The 25,307-nt window shown below is 41.1% G+C and overlaps 1 protein-coding gene across 1 annotated transcript in view; it reads left to right on the top strand.

The window, feature by feature from the left end:
* The window catches only part of TSHR (thyroid stimulating hormone receptor), a 157,799-nt gene that overhangs the window by 108,444 nt on the left and 24,048 nt on the right, over window positions 1–25,307 (top strand). Inside the window, exons 7-8 of the mRNA XM_070378547.1 lie at window positions 2,770–2,838; window positions 16,364–16,441. Coding sequence (XP_070234648.1) covers window positions 2,770–2,838; window positions 16,364–16,441 — 147 coding nt within the window. The remainder of the gene's footprint in view (window positions 1–2,769; window positions 2,839–16,363; window positions 16,442–25,307) is intronic.

The following is a 25,307-nucleotide window of genomic DNA, read 5'->3' as shown; positions in this document are numbered from 1 at the left end:
AGGCCTTATAATACAATACCCTGTATCCATTATCTCAATTGAACAGAGGAAGAATTGGATTAAAGCAAATTTAAGTGACTGTCCCAAGGTCCCTGAAGTAGAAAACAGTGCTCCTAATAAGGGCTTTTAATGCTTTGCATTCATACTTCAGCTGTGTCATCACTAACTATTACTAAGCTCCTACTATGGGATATTGGGTAGAAAACATAGTCCTTCTCTATATCATCATTTTTTCTAGAGTTTGAATGGGTTCTGCTCTTGAGTTGTTCAAAAGGAAATGCTTTATTGGGGAAATTTGCAAAATGTTCTCAGGAAGGAGATCTCATAGGGGTATAAAAGATAAGTTAATTTCCCAAGCCATAAAGAATTCCCTTCTTTGGTCAAATTAACCACAAAGTAAAGCTGGGGCCTCATCAAATGATCCCCACCTGACTGGTCTCAGTACCACCATTCACGTTCAGGCTCGGTGGGTGTTTGGTGTGGATTGTTATCCAGCTTCCTTTCTTGGGTCACATTGCGTCTTCTTCATCAATGTATCCAAACCTGATCGAATTATCCTCCAGCAAAACTGATCCAAGACTCCACACAACTCTTTGAAGGACTGTTTCGAAGTAGTCTTGGGCCAGCAGTCTTGACCCTGTGAGGCAATCTCAACCTCTGGAACTCTACTCAGAGTGGAGCATTTCAGTTCGTCCTTCTCCAAACAGGAGGAGAGCTTTCTTAAAGAAACAAGAGGCTCCTTAGCCATTTCATTTGACCACACAGCAGAGACTGGGGTGTAGTCGGCTCGGTCCCAAACCTCAAGGCCATTTGCATCTCCTGTAAAAGCTTCCCCTGTGCCATTGGCCACGCATCATACATAAACACCAGTCTCAGTTTCTTTACAGAACGTTACCTCCACCTTTCGGCGTTTTTCTCTAAGGACTCAGACCACAAGCAGCCCTCTCCATTGGAGCCTGGTCTTTCTCTCACACCCAGCGTGGGGCCTGATAGGCATTTGATAAACCTCTGAATGAGGGAACCTCAACTTTCCTGAAATCTAGAAGTGGGGATGCCACGGCTGGCCCACTACCTTTTCAGATGACTATTTCTATGTTCCTGCAAAAGTCCTTGCTTCTTTGAAGCTGATGCTCAAAAAACTGTAAACACAAAAGGGTATGTGTCCAACAGCAAAATTCATACCCATCTTCCTGGTAGGATAGAGTTTCAGTGAAAATTTGCACCTTTGGTTCTTTCTTTACTATGTTTTTCTTCCTTCACTGTTTCCCTTTCTGAGACCTATGTGTCCAGTAAGATTGTTATTTAATCTTCTGAAATGTAACTCCAACAAAGAACATTTTTATTGCCTAGGTCTCTCAACCAATTCTGGATAAACAGAAATGCCAAAATTAGGAGTTCTCACATCTTCATTTAAGAACTCTAGTTCAGGAAAAATTAACTTACCTATAAAAATTACTTACCTTTCCCAGCTCGGTGCTAAGCATCCCTGTGCATTGCAGTCCTTACCCAGGACACCTTCGAACTGGAATTAAACTCACTGTGTAACTGTTTCAAACAAAACAGACCAATAAACAGGATAAGTTCTCCACAACTACCTAAGGTAAATCCAAGTTCTCAGGTCTCGGAAGACCTTTTAACACGGTCTTGTAAGCGTCCACACCTCACTGTGTTAAATGTCTGGCTACCCTGTGCTCCCAGCAACCTCTTGATGAGGTATCAATTGATCATACTTTGACAGACAAGGAAAACTGAGGATAATTGAGGTTGAGAAGTTCTCAGAATCACCTACTGTGAAGTGACAGACCCAGGTCTCATTCTAAATTTGCAGTCTCCTGCGCGCTTCTTGCTGTGTTTCCAGAGTTCATAGGAGGCAGGCTACAGTCATTTCCAGACTTCCCCTAAATCGCCACTAGCTGTGCCTGACTGGTCCTGACAGCCTTCTCTCATCTCCAGCCGATAGCTCCCAGGAAGCCCCGCCGCAGCCCTGTGTGGATCAGACCTCCCATGGCTTTGTGTCCTTTTTGTGGGTGGGAAGAACTGCTTTTGAATTCAGAAATCCTGATTCTGGACAGCTGTGTATCAGTGCGGCTTTGTTAGATCACCTCCACCTCACAACCTGACTAGGAAATGCAGGCGACAATGCTTTGGACCAGCCCTCAGAATTCCTGTATAAATTAACTAATTGTAGCAACATAACAGCAAGTTAAAAACATTAAAATTTCCCCAAAGCCCAAGGTCTATATACTTTCTTAGATTTGTTTTTAAAGGTCAGTTTAATTCAGTTCTCAACCATTTAATTAAGCATTTAATCTGTGGTAAGCCCTGAGGATTAAAAACATGAATATAAATGTGAAATAACATTTTAAAATATGAAACCTATGCATTCAGATGAATGATGTCTTTTAAAGTGCTCTTCTTAAAAAACAGCACGTATTTCTCCATCTTCAACATTGGGTTAACTCCTAAAACTCTATTTTTTGAGTATATGTAGAATGTTTATTAAGAAATCTTTAATGATTGCAAATCTTTGTTCATCAAAGTGAGTCTACTTCTGAGAAACAGGAGCCAAGTCTGGAGGATGAGGACTCAAACTAGAAAATATTATTCCATGTCCCAAAAAAGACATATGGTAAAGTTTTCTCGTAGGGCTCGTAGATGGGATCTGAGAAACTTCATGCACATTTCTGGCACTGAAAAAATGAAGCCTGACCCAAGGGCCAGCACTACCTCTCGTAAGTCACTGATTTCTTCTCTCTCTGTTGATTATAGGAAGCTATACAACAATGGCTTTACTTCAATCCAAGGACATGCTTTCAACGGGACAAAGCTGGATGCTGTGTAAGTCAAGGGTTGCCATGAAAACCGCTATCTTTCCCCTACACCTCCAGTAGCCCCAGGAAGGACCATTCAGTGGGTCATAATTCTGCTGGAGATGGGTCCCCCCAGAGCATTCCTCAACCCCAGGGTTAGTTAGAGCAAGACTTGGGGATGATGTTAAGAAACTCTGCAAGAGCCAGCTTTTAGTGGACACTTACATTGACTCCAATTCTAAATCTCAAAGCTTTTATCTTTAAATGGAGAACCATAGAGTCACCTCCAATTACCTAGTAGGAGTGTGTGTGTGTTTGTGTGTAAATATTCATCTACTAGGTTTCGAGGCAGTCCTAGCACAGGTTGGAGAAGAATTTTCAGACAGCATTTCAGAAGGGAGTGAGTTTATTAAGAAGAGCAAAGATAAAGTGGACACTGCGAGCACAGCGAGCCGACCTCTGACAGACCAGGGAAAGCTGACAGTTTTCGTGGGTTAGTAGCCAGTTTTTATAGCCTCAAGACAAAGAAAATTCCTACTGGAAGGTTGGCGTGAGGTGATTGGTTGGGGAGCTATAGGGTGCCTGCTGGAGTGGGCATCTTTGCCTAACTGAGAGTCAGGGAGCTTGTTCGTGATGATCAGGGGGCTTTGGGCAAGGTTACAAAGGGGCTTGTCAGCTTCAGAGGTGTCCTTGGTTCTGGGCTCTGCTTCGTGCAAAGCTTGGCACCTGCGGCCTTGAGGGCAGGACTCCAGACTAGGTCCATGAAGTAAACAAGGGTCTTAATTAAATCCAAAGCTATTCACACCAAGAGGGTTTTCACTTAGTTTTTTTCTGACATGTTTTCAGGAAAGGTGTCAGTTTATATTTGATTGATTCAGAAAGAGCTGAAAAGCCATATCCCGATTTTGCCTTCACTGCAAATGAATGATGCCTAGAATAGGATGTAAGCAAAAAAGATAGTCACTGACACGGGTTTCCGTCTTTGTTGTACTTTTCTATCAGGTCTCTGTGGTCCCTGGCATCTGTGCCAGGGCATGCTTTGTGTCTAAGAGCTGGTAGACTGCTTCAGCCATACTGGTATGTGATTTAACCCCATAGCTAGTAAATGACAATTAGCTTTTGTAGAGTCTGCTTTCTACAGTAAGGTGGGCTAAGTAATCTGTAGGGCCCTGCTACTCTGAAACAACTAGATCACACATTTACAAGTTTTATATTTTATGCCATAGCTCCAAAGAGAGGGAGATGAAACAAAGTAATGCACCAGTAGCTAAAACCAAAGTGGTGGTAGATAGAGAAGGTGCAGTTCCCTTGGACAGCTGCCAGCATCCACGGTGCCAGTAGACGAGACTTCAGTCAGTGAGAAGGTGGCGAAGTGAGGCAAACCTGAGACCCCTGGGTTAATTCAGGGAACCTGGATGACAGCTGGAGTGGGACCACCCTAGGAGAACCTCTGGACTCCTGGCAGAAACAAATGCAAACCTCTGCAGAGGACAGAACCCCAAGGCAGGCTCCCAGGTGTTTAATTTGTTTTATAACAGTTTATTGAGTATTTTTAAACAATTGTATTTTTTTTCAACTTCAGATGTTCTGTTTGCTGTTTAAAAAAATTTGCCGGATCATTTCTGTAATTTCATCCCCCCGCCCTTAAACATTTCATGCATAGTTGTTTTATTCTGGAAAATGATCACTGCAAAATCTGAAGACCTCTGTTTCTAGATCTCTTGTGCTGTATGATGCTTCTCAAACTTTACTGAGCATATAGAGCACTGGGGTGGGAGGGTCTTATTAAAATGCAGAATCTGATTTACGTAGATCTGTGGTGAGCTCCAGGATTCTGCATTTCTAACAAGCCTCCAGGTGATATGATACTGCTGGTCCATTGGCCACACTTGAACAGATGGTAGAAATAACCTATACAATATATACTAATAAGTTCAAAGTCTTTACACCTTGGTGTTACTCCCTGAGTTCTGTTTATAGTGGGGTCTCACTCTTTACCACGTTTTTGGATTTGTGAAGTGAATCCAAGTACTTCATTTGTGAAGTGAAGATCCTAGTACCTTTCTCTAGACTGTCTAGTTGTGGGCTCATTCAGGTTGATGTTAGTCATTTGTTTGAATATATAATTACAGGGACTTCCCTGGTAGTCCAGCGGTTAAGATTCCACCCTTCCACTGCAGGCAGAGCGGGTTCAATCCCTGGTTGGGGAACTAAGATCCCACATGCTCTGTGGTGTGGCCAAAAAACCCCCCCAAAAAACCCAAAACATAATTACAGGGTAAGTCTGAAAAGACTCAAAGGAGTAATGTGAATACTTATACATCAAATTTATTTATATATTGGAGAGACCCTACTTCTATCTTAACTTTATGTACACATCTCACACAATCCTTCATTTGTTTTACAACACATGTACTGAACACCTGTTCCAGCCCTGTGTGCGTGTTAAGTTGCTTCAGTCATGTCTGACTCTTTGCGACTCTATGGAGTGTAGCCCGCCAGGCTCCTCTGCCCTCGGGATTCTCCTGGCAAGAATACTGGGGTGGGTTGCTATGCCCTCCTCCAAGGCATCTTCCCAACCTAGGGATCAAACCCACATATCCTGTGGCTCCTACATTGCAAGCAGATTCTTTACCACTGAGTCACCGGGGAAAGCCCTCAACGATCCTGGAACTGTGCGATATCAAGATGAACAAGACCAATGTACTTCCTGCCCACACCAAACACACATCCCAGTGGCCTCAACTTGAGGGAAGCAATATCAAGGGTCAGAGTATCCTGGGGAGAAAGGTACCCAATCCAAAATATGCGTTCAGATTGAAAATAACCCCAACAACCCTTGCTTGGAGACCTGAGCATGATTTTCTGTAGCTATCACATTAAAAAATTATTAGCATTCAATTTTAATATTGCTTGAGTTTAACCAAATATTTTTCCTCTTTATACCTAGAAAGCCATGACCCTTAGGGCAATAATCTTCCCAATTCAAATTTTCTATGAATGAAGTGGGGAATTGGGACTTCTCAAAATAATTAAGTCAGTTTGTAGATACTTAAGGTATAGAGATTTCAGAAGACTGTCACACCGTTAGGGACATCAGGGTCATCACAATGTTAGCATTAAGGCAACAGAGAACCACATTAGCAAACGCTTGAAAGGAATGGTGAAGAGCCTTCCAGTCAGGGAGATGAGAGCTAGTCACATGGCTCTGAATTATCCACCATATCCAGCTGAACCCAAATTTGCCAGAATCCAAATTACTTTTCTGGAATTCTGGATAATAAGAAGAACAAGAAACCAACCTTGAATATATAGTGATTCATTTCTAAAACTTTTGCTTTTCCATACACAAATGATTGTAATGCCCAAAATGAGGATCCGTAGACTTCCGTGGTGGTTCAGACGGTTGAGAAACGTCTGTCTACAATTCAGGAGACCCGGGTTCAATCCCTGGGTTGGGAAGATCCCCTGGAGAAGGAAATAGCAACCCACTCCGGTATTATTGCCTGGAAAATCCCATGGATGGAGGAGCCTGGTGGGCTACGCTCCATGGGGTCACAGAGAGTGGGACACGACTGAGCGACTTCACTTCCTGTGAGGATCCCTGCTCTCAGTTATTCGCTTCCTTATCTTGCCATGTTTAGTCATTGGACGATATCACCCTCAGTCACTCTCAGGTATCTGACAAGAGATTTGGGTATAAAATTCAGACTTTTTAAGTTCTGCAGAGCAAGGTTCTCAGTACTGGCTACCAATTTGAATCACCTGAAGAGATTTGGAAGCACTGATACCTAGATTTTATCACCAGATATTCTGGTTTAGTTGGTCTGAGTGTAGCCAGAGCATGGGAATCTAGAAGTCCCCTCAGGTGAGTCCAACCTTTGCTCTATGCAAAGGTCAAGAACCATAGCTGGACTTCTCTGGTGGTTCAGTGGTTAAGAATCTGCCTGCCAGTACAGGGAACTCAGGCTCAATCCCAGGTCCAGGAAGATCCTAAATGCCTCTATGGAGCAACTAAGCCCTGTGCCATGACCACTGAGCCCCCAGCCCCCTAGAGCCCGTGCTCCACAAGAGGAGCCACACAGTGAGAAGCCCAAACAGCGCACCTAGAGAGTAGACCCCGCTCACCACAACCAGAGAAAGCCCACACACAGCAACGCAGACCCAGCCCAAAATATAAATGACACATGGGTTGTTGTTTTTTTTTTTAATGTGGCTTTTTACATTTGATAGAGCTATCTAGTGGCCAGGCCAAAGCCAGGGCCTGGAACCCCTAGTTCAAGATTCCTTCCCCTTGTGCTCTGCTGGGATTCACTGCTGCTGACTTACCAGCCACCTCTAAGGCTTGGACACCCAAATCCTCTAGCTGCTGATACTTGCTTCATAGCCCAGGATAATATGTATCCTTCTTAGTCTGTTAAAGACATGAAACACAGAAATGAAAAGATCTTGCAGATCTGTAGATCTTGCAGAGAAGTGGATTCATGCTGGAGAAAGGAGGTCACTCAAGACTCAAGATACAACCAGTGGAAGTTTCACAGAACAGTTACACCAAGCACCAGTGGTATTTGTCAGTGAGAGTCTGGCTTTACCAGTGCAGCAAGGTCACCCACTCAACCTACTTCTAGATGAGGTTTGAGTGAGCGACACCTTGATGAAGAGGCGGGCATGATCAAAAGTTATTAATTTCAAAGAATCGGGACTAAAATCACTCCATGTATGTTCACTGTTTTGCTCCAAAACATCTCATGCCTGCTCATAACTGGCCATTTGGTCATATTTAGAGAACTCCACAGACACTTCAGGAGGTTTCCAGAGTGCATCTTCCTTAATCGGCAGACTACTGTGCTAAGAGGATCTAGGTGTAATCCGGTAGCCTGTTATTTTACAGTTTGGACATAAAGTCAGTTGCAGAATATCAAAAAAGTATAGATACATTTTGTATTGAATAAAAAAGGAAAAACTAACAATGGAACAATAATTTCTATCCCAATTTCTTCCCAGCCTTTGTGGTAAGAGAATAAATTGGGTTGGGGTAAAAGAGTGCATTTCCCAAACTATGTTCCTTGAACTCTCTTTCCATAATAAATTAATGAGGCTTATTTCTTAAAAGCTGTTTATGACCTTATAAAGTTAAACAAAATGTACAGCTGGGCTTCTTAGGTCTTTTGATAGAAGAATCTGAATTCCTAGTATCCAGTAGGAGGATCTGGAGTAGGAAGTGGCACCCAGCTTTAGTATTCTTGCCTGGAAAATTCCATGGATACAGGAGCCTGGTGGGCCCATGGGGGTCACAGAGTTGGACACAACTGAACACACACACACATGCACAGTAGGAGGATACAGTATGCAGAGCTTCTTAAGGAGGTCTTGGTTCAGGAGCCTCTCTCTGGACTGGCATGCCACAGAATACTTGTTGGGGAAAGTTACTGAAGACAGAGAATGAGTCGGTTGGATGGCATCAATGAACGTGAGTTTGAGCAAACTCTGGGAGACAGTGAAGGACAGGGAAGCCTTGTGTGCTGCAATCGATGGGATTGCAAAGAGTTGGACATGACTGAGAGACTGAACAACAAAAACACTCAAGAGAAATCTTTGATAGACTGCCTTGTTGGGGGTAAGGTGAACTTAACAAGGTTTATTCAAGAGGCAGGCTATGGAGGATATAAGAGCCAGTAAAGTTTCAGATCATCCTGGGGTCTTCTGAAGTTAAATCTATGAAGAGGTTATGAAGGGAGACTGTTTCTACCTTCCTACCAGGTTTCTTCTCAGACCATATCATGGGCTCTGTGAGAGCCTTGGCTGACGGGAGAGGGTTTTTCTGTTGAAGACAGTGGATTTTAATTCACTGATTCCCAGAATTACAGTCTGTTCTAGTCACTACTACCCCTTGAAACATAGAAAAGAATCAATGCATCATTTTCACATACTTTCTTGACATTTTTATGTAAGATTTGGAAGGGTTTCACAAATGTGGGAAATATTTCTTAACTGAAAACCATTTTCTTGTTGATTTTTAGAAGTCTAGAGCTGAGATAAGCAAACTTTTTCTGGCAAGGGCCAGATAAAAAACAGGTTGGTCTTTGTGGGCCATGAGATCTCAGTCATAGTTATTCAACTCTGCCTCTGTAGCGTGAAAGCAGCCACAGGCAATTCATAAACAAATGAGTGTCACCATGTCTCAATAAAACTTTATTTATAAAAATTGGTGGCAAGTAGAATGTGACCACATAGTCATAGTTTGTGAAACTCTGATCTAGATGCAGCCATGAAATTAAAAGACACTTACTCCTTGCAAGGAAAGTTATGACCAACCTAGACAGCATATTAAAAAGCAGAGACGTTACTTTGCCAACAAAGGTCCGTCTAGTCAAAGCTATGGTTTTTCCAGTGGTCATGTATGGATGTGAGAGTTGGACTATAAAAAAAAAGCTGAGCACCGAAGAATTGATGCTTTTGAACTGTGGTGTTGGAGAAGACTCTTGAGAGTCCCTCAGACTGCAAGGAGGTCCAATCAGTCCATCCTAAAGGAGAGCAGTCCTGAATATTCATTGGAAGGATTGATGTTGAAGCTGAAACTCCAATACTTTGGCCACCTGATGTGAAGAATTGACTCATTGGAAAAGACCCTGATTCTGGGAAAGATTGAGGGCAGGAGGAGAAGGGGATGACAGAGCATGAGATGGTTGGATGGCATCACTGACTCAATGGACATGAGTTTGGGTAAACTCTGGGAGTTGGTGATGGACAGACAGGGAGGCCTGGCATGCTGCAGTCCATGGGGTCGCAGAGAACTGGACATGACTGAGGGACTAAACTGAACTAAACTGATCTAGATGTAGGTATTCAGTGAGGATGACTATTGTGTCACGAAATATGTAGTCTGTTTCTCCCAATTCTTTGTAAAGATTAAATGGCTAGCATGGGATAAAGATAAGAAGTATCTAGATAAAAATATTTAAGGGTTTGAAAGTTCATATTAAATCATAAAATAAAACAAAGATTTTTTTTTTCCAATCAGTATTTGAAATCTAAACTTAATCTCTGTTCCTGTTATAAAACTAAATGTTCCATCTATTCATTCTACCCTAAGTTCTTAATTCCTGCTTGATAGAAACTAAATTTTTCTTAGCTTTATTCTCTTCAGTAAAAGGTATCCTAATAATGCAAGGTAAAAATCAAAATAGTAATCATGATAAAGAGACCTGGAACTGGAGGAAGATAAATTAAGGGCTGAGCTGCAGATGGAGAAAACAGAGGTCAGGTTTCCATAGTAATAACAAAATAGTACTGATTTTGTGATTTTAACATGGAGCTGTTGCTGCTAGCCTCAATGCGAATTATGCTTTAAAACTAATGTAAACACATCAATATTCTATAATTACCCTACTAGTGTTCAAAGATTTTATTGATGTAAAATATTTTAACTTCTAATTTAAACAAGGGCTCATCCAAAACAGTGATTATTCCCCATTTTCTGCCTCATGTCAATGTGCTGAAATTAGCAGATTTGACCTCACCAAGACCTATTTTTTTAGTGTAACTGAAGAACATGATTGCAGCCAAATTGGACAAATTCCACATTGAGAATAAGCACTGATGCCTCAGCAGCAGTTGGGTAATTAGTTAAAAGTTCATGAAAGTGATGGCTGGTGTGCGAGAGTACACGGTCCTGTGATTTCACATGGAACCAAGCACACTGTCATCACTCAGATGTGAAATTAATAATAATACCATCATCCCTTGCTCAACAGAAGTTGAACTGCTCTCAGTCTCAAGTTAAGTCACACATCCAGTCCTTGCAACCTCTTTTCCCCTCCTCCACACCATCAGGCATGAGGATATGTTGCTTATCTCAGAACTTTTCATTCTCTGTATAGTATTTTCTATCGTCAAATTCTAGCAACAAGCTACTAACTGACAGTAAACATTTGGGCAGGAAAAAAATACCATTTTGATGGGCTAAGGGTGTACTGAAACACCAATCGTTATGGACAGAGAAGTCAACACAATCCATGTACTAATTAGCATCACACATTGTTACAAGCAAAACCCCACAGCTTGGAGCATTGGGAAAAGATGATGAGAGCAAAGATTATAGGATTAGGCAGGCTATTATTTCTTATGGAGTAAGTATTTGAACAGCTTGCAGAATATGCTCCAAGGCTGGCTCTTACCTCTGCCTATTGAAACCTTGAGCATTTTCTCACCTGTTACTGTTTACAGACAGGTATTAGATAGCATCACTGACTCAATGGACATGAATTTGAGTCCATTCCAGGAGATAGTGGAGGACAGAGGAGCCTGGCATGCTGTAGCCTATGTGGTCTCCAAGAGTCAGACCCAGCTTAGTGACTGAAGAACAACAGTCCTGATTTCTGCCACCAAAAGGACTTTTACGGAGCACTGAGGGCTGGACAGGGGTAATCTTCAATTTTCCAAATAACTGATGCTGTGAGAGGGAAACACGGTTCCCCACAGAAGTATTCCCATGAGAGTCTCACAACATAAAAGGTACCCTACAGGGATTATGGAAATGCAGGCTGAAATTCTACCTTGGAGCCGCGACATATCCTAAAACACCCCAGAGAACAAAGCTTGGCACCCACAACTTGCCTTGCTGCAACATCATGCTTCTCCCTCTGACATGTCCTCATCTAAACATAATGTAGAGGGTGCCTCGAACTAGGAGGTACCCAGCGCCTGGACCTTCATATATTTTATTCAGCTTGTTTTTCCTGAATGGCTGCTACGTGCCCAGTGTGAGTCCAATGGGGATTAAAGTGAGCCGTGTCTGTAGTGCTGAGTTCATCAGTTGGATAGTCTTCTGCAACTCACTCCTGACCATCTTCATTTCCCTGACCATACTGTTCTTCCATAACTGTGAGATACACAGCACTTAAATCAGCACAGGGCTTCTTAACTCCCCTCCCCTTCCCCACACCGTCCCCGACTCCCATATGAAAAAATCTGATGTATCTTTTCTAGGAGGAACTTAATTTCTTCCAAGAAGTTCTCCAAGAGGCCTACATACTCCAAAGAGTAAAAAGGCATGGTATGCACATGTGGTGCAGTGTCTAGCTTATTTTTAAAGAAGATACCAGTCCTTTTCAAGTAAGCCCCTCCCAGTATTTAGAAATCCTTTCAAGAAGTCTTTATTTTCACCTTAGACTCCAAGACTTTCTACTCTTTTTCGTCTTTTACATTCATCCTTCTGTGGAAGAGAGAGTTTAGCTGATCACACTGATATACCCTCCATATGAAATAATCGTCTGCAGTAGGTTACCCATGTAGCCCTGCCAAGATCTGTGATTGACTTACCCAAGCTGGCTTACAGATTGTGGATTCTAGAGGAATCAGGATAAGTCAGGGTCAAAGACTCAATTTAAACCGACGTTCCCCATGAACATTATATGATACATGGGGCTGACAGAAGTCCACACTTCTTGAATATAAAGGCTTCTGCAGACGTATTTCCCCACCCCATCCACTTTGCTTCAGAAGGAAGGTAGAATCCGCAATCTGAACCCAAGGTTAACACTTCGTGGCATTATCATCATCTGTGATAAGAAGACAGCCTCCAAACTGCCAATGGCAGAGTGGGGTTTCATTTTTAAGCCCCTCGTTATTTCTAAGGGATGAAGTGTACAAACAATCCTTGGTTTTAGAGAAGGCAGCCTCCCCCCAAGACTCAGTTCATCTCCGTTCAAGTTGGCTGCACCGTCTTTTCATCCGGCTGCTCCCCTCCTGGACTCTGGCTGGCTTTCCCAGTTTAAAATCCCCTGCAGCATTTCTGGTAAACTGTAGCACTTATCAACCAGCCTCCTGATCCTTGGGGGCGTATTGAATATCCGATGAAAACACTGCAGAATTGGACAAGCAATTATTTAGTTTTACAATAATTTCTACTGATTAGAGCAAGCCGATTTTCACTTGTGGCAGTCAGAGATGAGGAGGAAAAACTGAGATGAACGCACCAATCCTTACTTGATTTCCAGCAGTCTGGGAACAGAATGTGATCTGCAAATTGCATGGTCCAAAGAACACAAAAGGGGGTGCGAGTCAGTGTGGCACTTGTGCTGAGTTAGTTGTCTTCTTACAAGATCATGCTGCTCAAGATCTTCTCTGCAGTTCTTGTTTCTCCAAGGCGGCTTTTGTCTGCTCTAGCTATCACTGACCATGAACTCTGTAGACATGTTGAGTTGAAGGAGAGTCAAACAGTGTTCAAATGAAGTCTTTGAGAGAGACATGACAGCCATTCATTCAGAAGGCATAGACTGGCTGCTGTAACCTCTTACTTGGGTCTTTGTACATATATGAGGTTAACTGACCCCCTCCCTCCATTTTTAGACTTAACAGTATCCTGGAAGCTTGATATCCAGCCATTTCCTGAAGAGGCCACATCTGGACCATACCCTGTGGCATTTGTAAACAAGGCTGCTTATCACTGCCATCTGAGGAGTCAACTGGCCAACACATCATATGATGATTGATTCTCTATTACTTTCTCCTTACAGTGAAAGTTTAGCATGGCCCACCTCATTATTTTGAAGGAAAAGTGCATTGCTTTTTTGATTCAATCCTTTATACCTTCATTCAGGAGATAGTTACAGAGGCACTGAACTTGGCATTGGTGATATAGCAATGAGTAAGACAGAGAGCTTACATTCTGATTGGGGAGATAAAGAAAAAGTAAACAAAGAAGCAAGATAATCACAGACTGTGGTAATGCCGTGAAGGAAATAAAGAGTACAATGAGGAAAACAGGTGGTGGCTACTTTAGGTCAACTTCGTTCTGAACCTTGATTTGAGAAAAGATGTATAAAAATCACACAACGTATTAAAAAGCAGAGACATCACTTGGCCGACAAAGGTCCGTCTAGTCAAAACTGTGGTTTTTCCAGTTGTCGTGTGTGGATATGAGAGTTGGACCATAAAGAAGGCTGAGCACTGAAGAATTGATGCTGTTGACCTGTGGTGTTGGAGAAGACTGTTGAGAGTCCTTTGGACAGCAAGGAGATCCAACCAGTCCATTCTAAAGGAGATCAGTCCTGAATGTTCATTGGAAGGACTGATGCTGAAGCTGAAGCTCCAATACTTTGGCCAGCTGATGTGAAGAACTGACTCATTGGAAAAGACCCTGATGCTGGGAAAGATTGAAGGCAGGAGGAGAAGGGGACAACAGAGGATGAGATGGCTGGATGGCATCAGCGACTCAGTGGACACGAGTTTGAGGAACTCTGGGAGATGGTGAAGGACAGGGAAGTGTGGTGTTGCAGTCCACGAGGTTGCAAAGAGTCGGACACGACTGAGTGATTAAACAACGACAATACTGTTTGGAGCCGCAGTGTTTGTCATTCGGTTAAGTCCTCATCCCCCATCCAGGAGAGGGAGACTTGGTGGTGGTTGGTAAAACTCTTCGTCCAGCTGCCCCAGTGGAGACCCTTCTGTGGCTCTGAGGCTGCCCCCTCTTCTTCCAGGTTCCATCCTGGACAAAGGGCTGGAGGGGAGCCAACGGTGGGTCAGGAGGGGCCGGGGGCTCACAGAAGCGCTGCTCCTGTTCTGCCTTCTGGCCTGCAACAGACGCTGCCTCCCCAGCTCAGCCACAGACACAGCCACCCTCCCTGTCCTCAGTCTCCCTCCGAGATTCAGAGAAAAGGAGGGACAGCCAGTTCACTGAGGGCAAGTTCCTCTGTACGGGCTCTGGAGAAAGCATCCTTCTGACTCAAAGTGTTCATGGCATACTGTTCCTTTTTTTAAAAATTGAAGTATAGTTGATTTGTAATGTTGGGTAGGTTTCAGGTATACAGCACTGTGATTCAGTCAGAGATATATATAGATATAGTTTCTCGGATTCTTTTCCATTATAGGTTATCCCAAGATAACTGTACCAAGTATAGTTCCCTGTATCACACCGTAGGTCCCTGTAGTTTATCTAGCATCACACTATTCTTTTTTTTAACGGTTTATGTTGGTGTATAGTCAATTAACAATGTTGTGATAGGTTCAGGTGGACAGCAAAGGGACTCCGCCATACATATACATGTATCCATTCTCCCCCAAATTCCTTCTCATCCAGGCTTCCAAGTAACATTGAGCAGAGTTCCCTGTGCTATACAGAAGGTCCTTGTTGGATATCCATTTTATATATACCAGTGTCATATTATTCTTATTAACCATCATCCTCAAGAATTTTGCACCATGAAGAGCAAGCACCATAAGCAGAAAAATGGAAGCATTGTCTATATCTAAACAAAGAGTCTCCAAGAGTCTCCGCTGCATTCGCGCTGCACCAACAGGTGCAACTCACGGACTCTAAACCGACTTGTCTATATGGTGAATTACTCTAAACACGTGTAAATTGAGATCATGTATAATAAGGAGATTATATACATACATATACATAACCTAAAAGGAAATAAAGGTATATATAGAAAGAAGGTACATATATCTATAATGATATATTTATCTAAAAGAAATAAAAAATATATACTTATATATATAATACTTGGTTTCTTTTCAGATAACTTTGTTTTCTAAAACAGCTAGGAGAAAAAAGCCAGTTTCAAAACACTTGAAAGCTTTTTATCCATTTAGAGGTAATTTTATTTTTCAGGATGACTTTATGACTTCAATTGCTTCAAAAATATTTTCCCCTCAAATGCCAAAGTGTTTTTCAAAATGGAAAAATCAAAGTGTTCATCAAACCCCTTCCACGGAAGCTATATTCTATAATTTTAGCAGTATAATCTGCCCCCGCTCAGAATTGCCAGAGAAAATGCAGACCACCCAATTAAATGTGAATTTCAGATGAACAACAAATAAGCTTTCAGTATAAGAAGGTTTCAAAAATTACGTGGGAACTATTTATACTGAGCAACTGACACACACACATACACACAATTTATACTAAAACATTGTCCATTGTTTATCTTAGTATCCTGCATTTTTACTTGCAAAATCTGGCAGCCTTTCCCCAAATAAAAGATCTGAATCTCTGCCAGTCCCCATCACCACTCACCACCTTCACTCTAATACCTGATATAAGCCCAGGCAGCAAAAGTAAATGGAAATATTGATCAGTATTGAGAAACAAAAATTAATTTAGTTGGTATTGAAGAGGATTAAAAAACACAGTCACCACTGGCCAGGTAAATAGGGAATTGGGCAACTTATATAAAATCTTATATAAAAGCAACTTATATAAAATCTTATATAAAAGCAACTTATATAAAAACTTATATAAAAGCACGTTCCCTTTCAAAGACTTCAGCCGTGATGAATGCATCTAAAGCTTGCACAATCGGAACCTAGAATATTTTGAGTGCTTAAGGCAGAAGAAGGGAAGATGTTTTCTAAATCCCTGTGTGTGTGTGTGTGTGTGTGTGTGTGTGTGTGCGCGCGCGCGCGCTCAGTAGCTCTTTGTGACCCCGTGGTCTAAATTCCTAGAAAACAGTTAATAGCCAAGGAGACCACACTCACATTTTATCTTGGTATTTATATTAATTTGCTTAACCTCACCTAATCCATTCTCTGCGTGTGTGTCTTTCCAGTTACCTGAACAAGAATAAATACCTGACAGTCATCGGCCAAGATGCATTTGCAGGAGTCTACAGTGGCCCAACCTTGCTGTGAGTGACATGTGGAAGAGGGTTTGCCTTTTGGTGCAGCGGGGAGGGGCCATTAAGACGATTAGCTGATGATGTTTATGGGGACAGAATGTTGTCTTGGATAAAGGTTTCTGCTAGTGCTTTTCTGCCCAGCCATATAGGGCAGAAAAAAGTTCAGAAGAAAGTCCTTGTTCTTTGAGACTCAGAGGGTCCCACACTCCACTGTGCCATCCTGATGCCTGATGCCACCTTGGTGTGGACATTCATGAAGGCCCTCTTATGAAAAAAAAAGACATTTTTGAGCAGCTGACGTTTGCAGGCATAATGTCTACAAATAGGCAGAAGATACTTAGTCTTTGCTGAGCAATGACTGTGTTGCACAGTGCATGGCAGAAAGAAGGAAGAATACAAATAGCTTGGTTCACATCTGGGAAATCTTACTAGAAAAGATGAGATGTGAACATTTTTGTGAAGCAGCATAGAAAAAGTTGTATGTGTGCATTTGCTCTGATTTATACTGATACCTCTGTATCTAATCATGATCAAGTCCTGTTGATTCTGTCTCCCACAAGCCTGTTTCTCAGGTCCACCTTCTTCATCCCCTTGGTTTTGTCTTAGTTTAGAATTTCATTCTTGAGCAGTCGTTCCATCCTTGCCAAAGTGGAACACAGCCACTCAGGAGAAGCACAAGACAATCCATCAGAGACGAGAAGTTTCCGTTTATAAATAAGAGGTTCCATCAAGTAGGTGCAGCCCAAGGCAACAGTGGGTGGTCCGCAGTCTTGAAGACTTATACCCTCACTCTTTCATTTTTAACAATTTCACTTCACTTTAAGATTGAATGCACCCCAGTTAAAAGGGCTTATGGCCTTACTTTCTTAACACACAGCCTCCAAATAACAGGGCAGAGTGACCCTGAAAATCTCTTGTACCTATACTGGGGTTCATTGATAACTCATGGCAAAGTACTTAAAAGTATTATGCATTTTTCTTCTTACAAAAAGACAAGTAAAAAAATTGTATTGCCCTCTTCCGTGATTTTTTTTAACCTTGAAGATATTTTTTAAAGATATCTTTAACTGCTCCTTTGAGATAAAAGGTGATATTTCACCAATGAATGAGGAAACTTGTTGCTTTTCTAAAGAAATGTGTGCTTTGGAAAGAGTCTTTAGAAACAGGTATTTGGAAACATTTACATGTTATGTAATTTTCCTGATGAAAATAGTGACTATCGCTTATAAAAATATTTTTAAAAATCAGAAATCAAATATTAACATGTTTTAAAACCTTTTGAATTGAGTTGCAATGGGTAAAATCCACATGCATAATATATGAAAATGAAACATCTTTAGATTTAGTTTGCAGAAACTACTTACTGACATCTGAGAATATGAATTTCAATAAAAACATATTTGATTACTGAATAGGATTGAGAGATGAGAATCTTAATTTAGTAAGTACAGCCAAGCCTGCCCTATTCCATTTGGAACCATCTGTCTTTGTGAGGTAACTTTCAACTGACAATAATATAAACGAAAACCAAAATAAACTGACCCAGAAGCAGACCCTGAATAGCTGTATCAGAAAGGGTTAAACAACAATTTTCAAAATCAGTAAAATATACTTAAGGACATTTTTGGTGAAATATTTTTTAAAAGTATTACTTGTCTTTATCCTATCCTTTTAAATGTATGGTTGGGCTTTGCTGGTGGCTCAGATGCTAAAAAATCCGCCTGCAGTGTGAGAGAGCAGTGTTTGATCCCTCGGTCAGGAAGATCCCCTGGAGAAGGAAATGGCAACCCACTCCAGTATTCTTTTCTGGAAAATCCCATGGACTGTAGACCTGGTGGGCTACGGTCCGTGGGGTTGCAAGAGTCAAACACGACTTAGCAACTAAACTACCACAATAAATATTTGAATCACACTTCCATAAATGCTACAGCATTTAAATAGCAGTCACATTTTAAAGATAATTTAGTATGTTGCCTGTATGGAAGAGTGTCTATTTCTGCTTCTTTGAAAGTGGTAAATTGTTGTTGTTGAGTTGCTAAGTCAAGTCCAACTCTTTATGACTCCATGGACGGTAGCATACCAGGCTCCCCTGTCCTTTACTATCTCTGGGAGTCTGCTCAGATTCATGCTGTCTAATCATCTCATCCTCTGCCACCCCTCTTCTCCTCTTGCCTTCAGTATTTCCCAGCATCAAGGTCTTTTCCAATGAGGTAGTTCTTTGCATTAGGTGGCCGAAGTATTGGAGTTTTAGCTTCAGCATCAGTCCTTCCAATGAATGCTCAAGATTGATTTCCTTTAGGATTGATAGGTTTGATCTCCTTATAGTCCAAAGTACTCTCAAGAGTCATTTCCAACAACACAGTTCAAAAGCATCAATTCTTCAGCGCTCAGCTTTCTTCACAGTCCAACTCTCACATCCATACATGACCACTGGAAAAACCATAGCCTTGACTAGATGGACCTTTGTTGGCAAAGTAATGTCTCTGCTTTCTAATATGCTATCTAGGTTGGTCATAGCTTTTCTTCCAAGGAGCAAGTGTCTTTTAATTTCATGGCTACAGTCACCATCTGCACTGATTTTGGAGCCCCAGAAAATTAAGTCAGTCACTGTTTCCACTGTTTTCCCATCTATTTCCCATGAAGTGATGGGACCAGATGCCATGATCTTAGTTTTCTGAATGTTGAGCTTTAAGCCAACTTTTTCACTCTCCTCTTTCACTTTCATCAAGAGGCCCTTTAGTTCTTCTTCACTTTCTGCCACAAGGGTGGTGTCATCTGCCTATCTGAGGTTATTGATATTTCTCTGGCAATCTTGATTCCAGCTTGTGCTTCCTCCAGCCCGGCGTTCCTCATGATGTACTCTGCAGATAAGTGACATAAGCAGGCCAGGTTGTAAAACATAACTAGATTAGAAGCCAGATCTGGAGTTGATTCCTGGCTCCATCACTACTGGTGAGATCCAAGTCTCAATTTTCTTATATGTCAAAACAGGGTAGCTAAAAGTAGTGAAACTTTAGTAGGAAAATAAATCTAAATCACTTCATATATTTGCCTTCACTTCTTCCTGACTCTGGACAACATCACTACTCTTCCTTCCCTAACCTCTCTGATAACTCCCTCCCAATTTCTCGCACTAGAGCTCCCTGCCCCAGTACTTCAATGAGGGTTAGCCCCGGAAATTTCTCCTTCATATTTTCTCCTTTGTTTAAATCATTTGCTCTCAAATATTATGAGAATATGAATAATTTCTAAATTTCAGGTTTCAGGCTGTAACTCATTTAGTCAGCTCACCTGCCTGGAATTTCCCCTCTTTTTCCTCTCATTCCTACCCATTCCAATCAAGTTGGATGAAACTTTTCCTAACCAACCTCTGAAAATGTACAGTAAACATTTACTGAAAACTTTCTAAGCCTAAGAATTCTTCATTACCAACTTTCAACCCAGGAGGTCACCACTTTAAAGTAATGTCAGGAAAAGCCTCTTTAAGAAAGTCACAGTTGGCAAAAAGAGAAAAACAAATATCATATGCTAACACATATATATGGAATCTAGAAAGATGGTACCGAGGAACCTATCTGCAGAGCAGTAATGGAGACACCGACATTGCGAACAGACTTATGGACATGGCTGGTGGGGGGAGGAAGAAGAGTACGGGATGCATGGAGAGAGTACCATGGAAACATACACGACCATATGTGAAATAGATAGCCAGTGGGAATTTGGCTGTATGACTCAGGGAACTCGAACCGGGGTTCCGTAACAACCTAGAGGGTGGGATGGGCAGGGAGGTGGGAGAGATGTTCAAGAGGGAGGGGACATGGGTGACCCTATGGCTGATTCATGTTGATGTTTGGTAGATATCAACACAGTATTGTAATGCAATTATCCTTCAATTAAAAATTAATTAATTTTTAAAAAAGTGACAATTGGGAAAAGATCAGAAGGTCATAATGGAGTGAGTCATGTGACTATATGAGGGAAAATCATTCTAGACAAGTGCAAAGACCCCCAGGTGAAAACATACCTGGCTTGTCTGAAGAGTAGCAAGAAGGCTGTTATCGCTTAAGCAGAGTGAACTAAATAGGCATATACCTTTCATTCCAACACAGCAGAACACACATTCTTTTCAAATGCACATGGAATGTTCTCCAGAACAGATCACAGCCTAAGCCAAAAAAGAAGTCTCAATACATTTAGGATTGAAATCATATCAAGCATCTTTTCCATCCACAATGGTTTGAAACTGGAAATCAACTACAAGAAAAAAACTGGAAAAAACACAAACACACGGATGCTAAACAGTATGCCACTAACCAGGCAATGGACCACTGAAGAAATCGAAGAGGAGAGGAAAAGACACCCTGAGACAAGTGAAAAAGGCAACAGTGTTCCAAAATCTATGGGACCCATCAAAAGCATTTTTTAAGAGGGAAGTTTATCACGATACAGGCCTACCTTAGGAAATAAGAAAAACCTCAAATAAACAACCTAGCCTGATACCTAAAAGAACTAGAAAAAGACACATAAACAAAACCCAAAATTAGTAGAAGGAAGGAAATCACAAAGATCAGAGCAGAAATAAATGAAATAGAGACTTAAAAAGTATAAAAGGTCAACAAAACTAAGAGCTGGTTCTCAAAAAGATAAACAAAATGGATAGACTTTTAGCCAGGCTTACCAAAAAAAAAATGCTGTGATAAAGAGAATATACTAGAAACTTACAGAGAGAAAAATCCTGTTACCTCTGAAGGCTGAAGAATCAGAATGCCATCCAGTCTTAGCAATAACATTGAAAGTTAGAAAACTACAGAGCATAGCCTTCAAATTTTGAGAAAAAGTAGTAATTTCCAAACTATCTGTCGAAGGTGAAGGTAAAATAAAGACATTCTCAGATGTGCAAAGTCTCAACAACTTGATTTCCCAATCACCTTTTCTGGGAGTACAGATCAATAAAGAGAAAAATGAGGAATTTAGTGGTCCACACAGGGAAGAGGCAAATGGCATTCCAGGATGACCTAAAGGGAAGTCTTAGGAATTTTGAGACCAGGTTGTCTACATCAGCGGTGAAGGAGGGCTCCAAGAGAAAGGCCTACAAATAAAAAGGGACTGATAGATTATCGGACAGGGTCGACTTTATGAAAAACTGGGCTGAGAGATATTTTAAAAAACTTTAGAGCATGTGACAAGACTCAGTAAGAGGTCCTTCAAACCAAGATATGCAAAATTTTTAAAAAGGAGAAACAGACATCTTGTGAAGAAACAAAAAAACTTACACAAGAAATGAAATCACAGTGTGCACACTTGTAATAGCCATAATACTAAATATAGACAAGTAATGGCCATAGTACTAAATATATACTTGTAATGGCCATAACCAAATATGTCCTAGAAGTATTTCAGGAGAGTAGAGGCAAGTGTCAGGATGGTGTATGTTTGGGTGAAGGAAGAGAGCTAAAGGGAGTCAGTGGGTGAATCAAAACCCAATAAATCAAGAAATATTTTCAATTATGGAAAGAATACTGAAAATTGAAAGTGGTTGCTTCTGGGACATCAGAAAGCAGAAGGCAGGCAAGAGCTGCCCAAAGGTCTGCTGTATGTGGTAAGTTTCCAGTGTAATTTGCTTTATAAAAATACGTCCATGCATTATTTTAATGCATATTTAGCTTAAATTTTAAAAGAATGCAACAAAAGCATAGCAAAAGAGGACAATGGAGACTATAGCATTTGACAGGCCCACAGGAGGAACATAAGAAAGGAATGAGAGTTCAGCCTCATTCCCCAAATTCCAAGCATCTGTCTTAAAAGGCATCTCTTAACTAACCATGCATGGTCTTATAACATATTTTAACTCTTGTCTTAAATTTTTTTCAAAATCTTCATTACTTTGTTTCCCCCTTAACTTTCCGCCATAACTAGACTTGAAGATCCTAGAGGAAATTGACTGTGTCTCATACTTTCTGTAATCCCCCCACTTCAAGATCAGATTGTATCAGATCAGTCGCTCAGTCGTGTCCGACTCTTTGTGACCCCATGAATCAAAAAGACAGTAAATACTCAATAAGTATTTGATAAATTATAACTGAATATCAAATAGCCATATTTTGGCTGTGATTTGGTATAAAAGCCCAAGCTGAAAAATCTTAAACTCTATCTAAAGAGAAGAGAATTCGAATATGTGTATGCCTCATAAAGGTATTTGTGAATGAACACAATCATCTCTGATGACAAAAATGATCAAATTTGCCCAGTTAGTTTACCACCTTTTTCAAGGTCACTGCTTTAAAAAGAATCTAACTTAAAACAGGTGCAGCATCTAAAGGGAGATCTTATCTCCAATCCTCACTGGTTTCTTAAAAGCCTTTTAAATTTAGTTTCATAACATTTTTACTCACTGATTTTTTAATCGATATATGATCTCATTTTCCACTTTTATCCTTTAAGAGGAGCTCTTCGTGTTTAAAGTCCCAAAGGAAAGAACACACTGAAATGTAATGCCTTCCATAATAAATAACCGAAGTCCTCCAAGGTCTAAATTACGTAACTCGCTCTAATAAGCATTTAACTTACTGTTGATAATGACTGTATTGTAATTGTCCCACTTACTATTATAAGTAACTCCCAAGAAGACAGGATCTCTGTGATCATATCCTTGAGCTTGCATTCTGCGTATCAACAAAAACAAACTTTAAAAATAAACTATTGTTGCTAGTAGCTGATCAGATTAATCATTTGAAAATCTAAGAGTCATGGCAGTGCCATCTGGGTTTAGAGAAAAATAAACCTTTCATGTATTTCTTTTGACTCGTAATGCTCTTCACAAGGTCATAGTATTAGATGGCTGAAAAACTGTGGCAGGGTTCTTTCCAGCATGCCCGAAGTCCACAGGCAGGTAGAATGAATGATTTTTTAGGTTGATCCTGGGCAAAATTATTTTTTTATTGAGGTATAATTCACATACACTATAACACACACATTTTCAAAGTGTACAGTTTGATGAGTCTTGGCAAAACTATATTACCCTATCTCAGTCAAGACTTAGAACATTTTCATCTCCCAGAAAGTTCTCTCTTGCTCCATCTTCCATAGACAATCACACATTTTTTATTTTTCTGGTGTAAAAACTAGGAGTGAAACTGTCAGGTCACAGGATAGGTGTATATTTAACTTTTACAGGAAATACTGTCAAACTGTTTTCCAAATGATTGTCTCATTTTCTAGTCCCAACAGTGAAGTATGAGCTTCTTACTTGACAGTTTACAGCCTTATCAATCTTTTATATTCCAGCCATGCTTGTGGGTGTAAAGTAACATATCATGGTGATTTTATTTTGTGTTTGCCTGATGATGTTGAGCATCTTTTCGTGTACTTGTTAGCCATTTGTTTATTTTCTTTTGTTAAGGGCCTGTTCAAATATTTTTAAAAAATGAGTGGTTTGCCATTCAATTTATTATTGCGTTGTGGTCCTGGAGAAGAGTTTTGACCAGAATGAAATTAGTTTTAGTCCAAACTACCAGTCCTCTGTCATTCCTAGTTTATTCTTTCTGTTTCTCTTTTCTTTTTAAGGAGAGATAGCTAATCCAACACAAGGTGTTCATTTACTCACTTATTCTGCAGGCATTTTAATGAACACCTACTGAACCCCATGGACATTATAAGAATAAGACACAGTCTCTGCCCTGAATGAGGTCACAATCAAATTCAGGAGAAATGTGAATAAGTAACTGTGAGTTTAATGTAAAAAGGATCATAAGAAGTATTTGGAGAATCGAGACCCCATTTCTGGTTAGGATGACCAGCAAAGGCCTTTTTAAAGGATGTGGTGTTAGAGATGGGCTTCAGATGAGAGCTAAAATGGCAAGAGACAGAGACATAAATGATAAGATGAAGAACAAAGGTAAGCCTAAGGAAAACACTGGATATATTCTAAGAGCAATGACAACCAAATAACATAATTTGGGCCAAAGGACAGTGTCTGAAAAGTGTGCTGTGTTGAAATCATGTTGTGGGAATGTGACCTCACTCAGCAGGTAAGGGTGACCCACTGAAGGATTACCATGGAACATCAGTCATGGTTTTCATAGTCCAGTACAGGTCTGTGGTCCTCTTCAACTCACCCTGGGCCTTGTTTCCTTGGCCCCAACCGTATTAGCCCTGGGGAGCTGGGTCCCAGCAACACTGGGATCTCTCCTCTCTACCTACCTCCTGGCTATTTGGCAGGCACTTGCCCCACTTAGGGAAGGAAATCAAGCCCAAAGACCTAATCAGACTCATTTTCCTTGTCTTCCTTTCTGGAGCAGCTCTCTCGGAAAGGAAGGGAATCTCCTAGGCGTAGAAGACCAGAGGTTTGTCTGCAAGGATGCTCTGCTCTGGGCTGGGAAATGAGTTGCAAAGACAAACAGATTTCTTGCCATGCCTGGCTTGGGCACCCAGCCAGACTTATGGCAAGGGAATTGGGTTGTTGGGGAAGCAATCAAAGCCATCCTAAGTCTCCAGGGGCCTCGTCTCCAGGGGCCCAGCAAAGGAGAGGGCCTTTGCTGCGCAGCCATTCTGCGCAGTCTATGAGAGCTGTGGGGAAGGTCACAGAAGAATCTGAAGAGAAAGCGTAGACAATTACCTTTCTAGAATTGTGTGTGTGCTGGCTTCTTGCTAAAAAAAAGGATGGTCTGCTTCAGCCCTAGGAATCTTTGGACCAAAGGAGTTATGTCAGCCACTCAGGATACTTTGTTGTTGTTCAGTTGCTAAGTTGTGTCCAGTTCTTTGTGACTCCATGGACTGAAGCACACCAGGCTCCTCCATCATCTCCCGGAGTTTGCTCAAACTCATGTCCATTGAGTCGGTGATGCCATCCAACCATCTCATCCTCTGTTGTCCCCTT

This window comes from Bos mutus, chromosome 10 (assembly GCF_027580195.1).
Source record: "Bos mutus isolate GX-2022 chromosome 10, NWIPB_WYAK_1.1, whole genome shotgun sequence".
In the NCBI taxonomy this organism is placed as follows: domain Eukaryota; kingdom Metazoa; phylum Chordata; class Mammalia; order Artiodactyla; family Bovidae; genus Bos; species Bos mutus.
Note: the sequence above shows the minus strand (reverse complement) of the source record. Positions and strands in the feature narration are given on the sequence as shown.